This window comes from Brassica napus, chromosome C9 (assembly GCF_020379485.1).
Source record: "Brassica napus cultivar Da-Ae chromosome C9, Da-Ae, whole genome shotgun sequence".
Lineage (NCBI taxonomy): Eukaryota > Viridiplantae > Streptophyta > Magnoliopsida > Brassicales > Brassicaceae > Brassica > Brassica napus.
In genome coordinates this window covers 12,402,206-12,410,590 of record NC_063452.1, presented here as the reverse complement: position 1 = coordinate 12,410,590, position 8,385 = coordinate 12,402,206, and the positions used below count along the sequence as shown (strand labels likewise).

General features: G+C 34.7%; 1 protein-coding gene across 1 annotated transcript; it reads left to right on the top strand.

Moving 5' to 3' along the window:
* Positions 1-1,344: 1,344 nt before the first annotated feature.
* LOC106385302 (respiratory burst oxidase homolog protein F-like) lies at positions 1,345-7,843 on the top strand. Its single transcript, XM_013825233.3, has 14 exons — positions 1,345-2,178; positions 2,264-2,423; positions 2,743-2,791; positions 3,251-3,364; positions 3,915-4,337; positions 4,689-5,075; positions 5,326-5,421; positions 5,506-5,621; positions 5,695-5,862; positions 5,943-6,102; positions 6,178-6,369; positions 6,451-6,579; positions 6,678-6,756; positions 7,029-7,843. Exons 1-14 carry the CDS (start codon positions 1,527-1,529, stop codon positions 7,136-7,138), a joined length of 2,835 nt encoding a protein of 944 aa, XP_013680687.1. The 5' UTR covers positions 1,345-1,526; the 3' UTR covers positions 7,139-7,843.
* Positions 7,844-8,385: the final 542 nt, after the last annotated feature.

Genomic DNA, 8,385 nt, shown 5'->3' with positions numbered 1-8,385 from the left:
TCGTTTTTATATTGAAAACCCACAAGAGTTGGTTTTTGGCTTTTTTTTCACAAATTGGTTGAAATTTTGAAAAACTAGTTTTTCTAAATTTTAAAAAATCTATTTCTTAAAAAACTTGATTGGTAAGTGAAATGGTTTTTACAAAAACTAAAACTAAAAGCTAAAACTTGATTAGATAAAAAATAGTTTTTACAAAAACAAAAACCAAAAACTAAAGCAAAAACCACAAACAATAAACCTCTCAGTGACATCTTTATGTAACCCACTAATAACATGACTAATATACTCTCAAGTCTCATTTGTCTAACCAAAAATGTAACATAAAGCTATTTGTCTAACCAAAAATTTAACATAAAGCTAAAATATAAACTTGAAAAAGAAACGAAAAAATTCTCGAAAATAGCACTAGTTTTTTTTTGTCCCAGGCCTCAAACCTAGCACCAAATTTAGAATTCTATAACTGTATAAATTCAGTATCAAAAGATTAAGAAATCATAATAATAATAATGAAAATTTAAACCTTGAGTTTAAAATATATAATTGTAACATCTCGAATTGTGATATATGGAAAGACTTAAGATAATTGATTTAACTATTTATGTCACCAAACTTGACTTACTTTTTCCGTCACACATCCGTTTAGAATTCTAGAGTTAAGTGTGCTTGGGCTGAAGTAGTGAAAGTATGGATGACCTATCGGAAAGCGATTTGAGATACCGTGCGGGTGATGCTAAAACACGGAGATCCGAGCGTTACAAGCAGATCAATTGGTGACAATTTGTCATGTAGAAATGTTGTTAAAATGTGAGGTCTTGGGTTCGAGAAACACCAAGGTCACCAATAACCTACATAGAGGAGCCAGTTAGGGCTCACATGTGAAGAGTTAGATTCGGTGTCCTCCAGGACTGTAAGCATAGACCCGCGGGACGGGTTGTCACAATAACCCTAACATAAAATTTTAACTTTCTTTGTAGTTTAATTTAGGATAATTAAACATGTATTCTTGCAAAATAATTTGTTTTAATTTGCAATTTATAAATTTGATGTAATCACGTTTAGAAAAAAAAATATTTTTGTTTCTCGGGAATAAAATAGTTTTATATTTTTCAGTTAATAACAAAATAAAATTATAAGAAGAAAAAGACATTAAAATCAATGTTATTATTGTAAAGTTTTTTATTGCGCAAACTTTTTGCCGGTCCAGTTCGAACCTCATGGGCCGTGTTCCTCACTCTTCGTCAACGTTCTGCTTCAGTGCGTTTCTCTCTTTCTCTCTCTCTCTAGTCTTTTTAACCTCTGTATCACTTTCTATCTCTCTCCTCGCCTATAAAGCACAGATATGCACAGCGCGTGAAAAATGGCTTTCTCCACTGAGCCACGACGCGTTTGAGATCTCTCTCTCCCTCTCCCTCTCCCTCTCCTCCTTTCAAAGATTCCACCTACCAATATATATACTACTGTATATGCTACGTGTATATTCATCCTTCGCCCAACAGTTTCATCCCTAGTGTTCGCTGGATCTTCCAATGAGGCCGTTCTCCAAGAACGATCGTCGCCGGTGGTCGTTTGATTCCGTTTCCGCCGGAAAACTCGCCGTCGGAAGTGCATCCACCTCTCCCGGAACCGAATGTTCCAACGGCGGTTACGGTGAAGAGTTCGTTGAGGTCACGATCGATCTCCAAGACGATGACACCATCGTCCTTCGAAGCGTGGAGCCAGCAACCGCCATTAACATCGATATCTCCGACGAAACCGCCGGCGGGGGGATGATGACTCCGGTATCGATCCCGAGATCGCCGACGATGAAACGGACCTCGTCGAATCGGCTCCGGCAGTTCTCGCAGGAGCTCAAGGCGGAAGCTGTCGCGAAGGCGAAGCAGTTATCGCATGAACTGAAGCGGTTCTCGTGGTCTCGTTCCGTCTCCGGCACGTTAACCTCGGCGAACCAAAACGACGGTGGAGGAGGTATAGTGAACTCGGCGCTAGAGGCACGAGCGTTGCGGAAGCAACGAGCTCAGCTAGATCGGACTCGGTCTAGTGCTCAGAGAGCTTTACGTGGGTTAAGATTCATCAGCAATAAGAACAAGAACGTTGAAGGGTGGAACGATGTTCAGACCAACTTCGAAAAGCTTGCTAAGAACGGTTACATCTATCGGTCCGACTTCGCCCAGTGCATAGGTTCGAAACTCGATCATGTTCTTTTTTTTCAAGAACTCGATTATGTTTTTTTCAAGAAGTTGATTTTGTTTTTTACTGTCCTCAGGAATGAAAGATTCAAAGGAGTTTGCATTGGAGCTATACGACGCATTGAGCAGGAGAAGGAGATTAAAAGGTGAGAAGATCAGCCACGACGAGCTTTACGAGTATTGGTTGCAAATCAACGACGATAGCTTCGATTCTCGTCTCCAGATCTTCTTCGACATGTACGTTTCTTTTTTGGAAAAGAGAAAGTTATACTTAATGATTAAAGTAATGAGATTACTACTCGTAATCATGCTTTTCCTACTAATAATCATTATCTTAAAAGCTCATAATAATCATTTTACTGTAAACGATCCCTCCAGATCAGTCTTCTTAATTATGATAATGGTAATTTGCATGTGTGCGGGAATTATTGTTCCTGACGATGCGTATGTTTTAATTATACTACTAAACTCGTTTTCTTATTACAGAACCTTTGACTTTATTTAATACGCAATCGATCATAATCTCTTAATTATCTTTTCCTGTCGGAAATTACAGAGTGGACAAGAATGAAGATGGGAGAATTACAGAAGAGGAAGTAAAGGAGGTAATTAATTAAATGTTGACTAGTTTGAAAAATGCTCCATATTTATAACAAACAGACAATTAACGTCATTGACTGTGTCATTAATTATTCAGTTAAATTTTAGATTATTCGTAAAATTCGAACTAGTTTTTTTTTTTATATATATACTCAAAGTTAGGCGGGGATTTGGTGACCTTAAATCGCATGAAATGCTGATATACTAACCACTCCATCTATATTATAAAAATAAAAAGAAACAAAATGCGAATTTTCTTGCCCTTCGTATTTTACCAACGTCTTCAGATTCTTATCTGTAACTAAGGTGGCATGTATGTTGAAATTTGTTATTTTTTATTTGGTTTTGACTAAATATTCAAGTTGGTTTAGACGGTGACACAATATGTAATAGAGATGTCTTACTTAACACATTACGAAAGGTCCTTATCCCTTTTTTGCAAAAATGAAAATTGATTATTACAGATTATAATGCTGAGTGCATCTGCAAATAAGCTATCAAGATTGAAAGAACAAGCAGAGGAATATGCAGCTTTGATTATGGAGGAGTTAGACCCTGAAAGACTTGGCTACATAGAGGTTGGTTGGTCCTAATACTCTGCATCTCAAATATGTCACAAAATGAGGATTGAATTTTCATGCCATCACATGTTTTGTTTCCGTGCTTGCATGATGTGAATATTATATTGCAAAAAGAGTTCAACTTTCGTTACACAAACCAAATAAAGTATGCCAAACCGCCGCCCATAAATAGAATTCAATACTTATATGGTTTATAAAATACAATTTTATTGGCGTTACATTATTTTCTGTTTTGCTTTTTTTCTACTCTTATCTCATTTGCTGACACCTAGATCCTTCTATTCAGTAGCTCAAATATAGTATAAACTTTTCCTTTTCTTTTCTAATCCATTAGCTAAAGTTTGACATTCAATAATGACCTCAAATTGTAGGTGAATTAGTTATAACAATTAAACTATTGCAAATGTCCAGTTAGGGTAGAATAGAGTTTTAAATTTAATACATGTCACTGTTTAAGCTTGTCTGGTTACATATATCTAACTCATAAGCATTTTGTTATTATAGTTCAAAAAGACAAAGATCTTATGCTGCTGTGTTTCTTGTGTAGCTATGGCAACTCGAGACTCTGCTTCTACAAAAAGACACATACCTCAACTACAGTCAAGCATTGAGCTATACAAGCCAAGCATTGAGCCAAAACCTTCAAGGGTTAAGAAAGAATAGCAGAATACATCGAATGAGCTCGGATTTCGTCTACTTCATGCAAGAAAACTGGAAAAGGATCTGGGTTTTGTCTTTATGGATCATGATCATGATTGGATTGTTCTTGTGGAAATTCTTCCAATACAAGCAAAAAGATGCATTTCATGTGATGGGTTATTGCTTACTCACAGCAAAAGGAGCAGCAGAGACACTTAAATTCAACATGGCTCTTATACTTTTCCCAGTTTGCAGAAACACAATTACTTGGCTCAGATCAACAAGACTCTCCTACTTTATTCCTTTTGATGATAACATCAACTTCCACAAGGTTAGTGAACTTATACAATAAACCCTGAAAATATATACTTTATTTTTTATTTTGTTTGTTTCCACTTTCCATTTGATTGTTACTTTTGAGCATTTTCTTGAGGTCCCATTAGAACTTTCTTTTCGTGACTCTATAAGTCAAAAACAACACTGATTAAATACAAAGCCCTCTTCGAACGCAATGTGCTGTCTGTCTAGCAAAGCTGATAATGTGGGGCTCATATTCTTTGTGCACGCACTGGAAGTTGACAGCTATACTTCGCTTTCCTTTTTTGTTTCGGTTTGAAAAAGCTTTTTTAAGGGAACCTTTTTGTTTTTGTTTTAACTCAATAATCTTTTGTGTAATGTGCAGACAATAGCAGGAGCCATTGTAGTAGCCGTGATCCTTCATGTTGGAGACCATATTGCTTGTGATTTCCCAAGAATCGTTAGAGCCACGGAATATGATTACAATCGCTATCTGTTTCACTACTTTCAGCACAAACAGCCAACGTACTTTGACCTCGTTAAGGGACCTGAAGGAATCACAGGGATTTTAATGATCATCTTGATGGCTATTTCATTCACATTAGCAACAAGATGGTTTAGACGTAACCTCGTCAAACTTCCAAAGCCATTTGATCGTCTTACTGGCTTTAACGCCTTTTGGTATTCCCACCATTTGTTCATCATCGTCTATGTCTTGCTTGTGCTTCACGGTATCTTCCTTTATTTCGCCAAACCTTGGTATGTTCACACGGTAAGTCTCTAAAATGACTTAAAGCTCATTAATTGTTGAAAAAAATGTAATGCTCCCTCCGTTTCGAATTAGATGTCGTTTTAGAGCAAAATTTCCGTTTCAAAATTAATGTTGTTTTATGATTTCAATGCAAAATTTATTGATTTTTTATTCTAATCTATTTTTCTATTGGTTGAAATCTGGTTAAGTGAATTGGTAATGAATATGTTTTTCTTCTTTGTAAGGGAGTATGCTTTTCTTCTTTTTGTAGACATGGATGTATCTTGCTGTACCAGTTTTACTCTATGGTGGAGAAAGAACACTTAGGTACTTCCGGTCTGGTTCTTATTCGGTTCGACTTCTAAAGGTTAGTGAATGAAACCAAAAACAGAGTACTCTGTTAATCATATCTCGATGTTAAAATTCTAATTTCTTTTCATTTTTCCCTTAGGTTGCTATATATCCTGGTAACGTTCTGACGCTGCAAATGTCGAAACCATCTCAATTTCGTTACAAAAGTGGACAGTACATGTTCGTTCAGTGTCCAGCAGTTTCTCCATTTGAATGGTAAAAATTTACAAAAACGGAATGAATCTTATTAATCAAATAAATCTTTCTTACTAATTTGTATTTGATTTAGGCATCCATTCTCCATTACTTCAGCACCTGGAGATGATTATCTCAGCATTCACATTAGACAACTCGGAGATTGGACTCAAGAACTCAAAAGAGTATTCTCTGAAGTTTGTGAGCCACCGGTTGCCGGTAAAAGCGGACTTCTCAGAGCCGATGAAACAACAAAGAAAAGGTATAATAAAAACAATAAACCAAAGACTTAAAAACTGTAATTACCCACATTCTGATGTGTTTAGCCAAATGTTGTTACAGTTTGCCAAAGCTGTTGATAGATGGACCCTATGGTGCACCAGCACAAGACTATAGAAAATATGATGTTCTCTTATTGGTTGGTCTTGGCATTGGTGCAACTCCATTTATCAGTATCTTGAAAGATTTGCTTAACAACATTGTTAAAATGGAGGAGCAAGCGGTAATCTTTAAACTCTTTTTTTTTTCAAACAACTAATGAAGATGTGAATTTGATAAATATATTTTACATCTCCAGGATTCGATCTCGGATTTTAGTAGATCATCAGAGAACAGCACAGGAAGCAACAGTGGCAACAATGCTAATACACCGAGAGGAAAGAAAATATTAAAAACCACAAATGCTTACTTCTATTGGGTAACAAGAGAACAAGGCTCTTTTGATTGGTTCAAAGGCGTCATGAACGAAGTAGCAGAGCTTGACCAACGGGTAAAAATATTTCCTAAGAGAATCACTTAGCACTTTCCTGAGAATATCAAAGTTGATTTGCTATTTTTGTGTGTTGAACAGGGTGTGATAGAGATGCATAACTATTTGACAAGTGTGTATGAAGAAGGTGATGCTCGTTCTGCTCTCATTACAATGGTTCAAGCTCTTAACCATGCCAAAAATGGAGTCGACATTGTCTCTGGCACTAGTGTACGTGATTCTTTTGTTTTCTCAAAACGGTCCCCAACTTCTCATTTGTAAAATAATGAACCCCACAACTCAAAAAAATTTATGTTTTCAATTTTCAGGTCAGAACACACTTTGCAAGACCCAACTGGAAAAAGGTTCTCTCTAAGCTAAGTTCCAAGCACTGCAATGCAAAAATAGGTAACAATCACTTACCTCTGTGGTTTATAGATCTTCACATATTTCAACAAAAAGAGAATATCTTTAGATTCGCTCAACTTAGTCCACACAGCTCTGTTACATTTTTATATACGGCAATGAGTTTCGACGTATTTTTAGGGGTATCTGCTTTTATGGAAGCTTTCACTCTCATGATTTGATAGAAGCTGTCACTTTCCAGTTTCCATAACAACAATAAGAATAAAAAAAGCATCAAAATGATTCTTAAATCTTTGAATTTCTTTCTTTGACAGGAGTGTTTTACTGCGGAGTACCGGTTCTAGGCAAAGAGCTTAGCAAACTATGCAACACATTCAACCAAAAGGGTTCAACGAAGTTTGAGTTCCACAAGGAGCATTTCTAAAAGACAAGAAGGAAGAAACCTAAAGCAACTTAATAGTATAGAATCAATCTCTTCACTCCCCTTTCCCCATACATATACTTTGATACAAAGCAATTACACGTTAACACGCTGTCAAAAGTGAGTGTGTTAAGGTTTAGTTCCACACGTTCTCTAGGTCTATATCCACCGAGGCATACGTGTAAATATCCAAGAGGAGAAATATATAAAGGGGGAAGTTTGATAGAAGAATATACTGTAGTTACTTTTTCATGTTATATATTTAGGGTTTACTATATTGCTTGCATATCAAGCAAATCAGATAAGAGATTCTAGAAGGTGAGGGTTTGGTGAGAGAAAAGGACTGTGATGTGTAAATCCGAAGTCGTTTTCGCTTGTGGAGAAAGTGCAATACAGCTGCAGGGAACGGAGAGGATGTAAGCTGATAATGCGTTGATAAGGTCCATGTGATTAGGAAGGGAGAAGACATTTTTGGGGGATTTATTATATTTCTTAAAGATTTATTTTGCTCTTTTGAAAATTGCAGTGGAGTCGGTGAATGAGAGACTAGAGCTTCTAGATTATTGGGAGGATATTTGGGAAATAAGGGAATTCAAATATTTTTTCATTTTTATTAAATATTAATATAAGATGTACACAGCAGAAAGTTTTAATACTAATTAAGTGTTTTCCTACACAAAAAAAATAAAATAAAATAAATTATTAACATTTTAGATTTATTCTTTGCTTAACAATATTTTTATTTTTATTTAAGTAAATTAAATATATACTTCAGGACTATATTTAAAATATTTAAAATATTTATATATTTAAAATTATAATTTAGCAAGATTTTTACCTATTTGTTTGATTAAAATATATTAAATTAATTGGAGTAAAATTAAGAGAAATTTGTTAGAAATATTTTTTAATAATTATCGAAAAGTAAAACTAAATAGTATTTCAAAAATTTGTAGATATTAAAAGGAAACTAATAGCATTACGATTAGAAATTTATAATTTAAAAATTGTATAAAATTTGAAGAACTTTTGGTATTAATGTATTATAAAATATAATTAAATAATGTTGTCAATTTGTTTTTAAAAAATATTTTTTATTTTATTATTATTTTATTTTAATGTTATATTTGAATAGCTTTCATTTAGTGATGATGTATGAGGTATTACCTTGTTCTAAAAAACTTACCAAAAATAAATATTAAATATTAAATGTAAACGTTTACTTCATAATCAGCTTCAAACTACGTCAT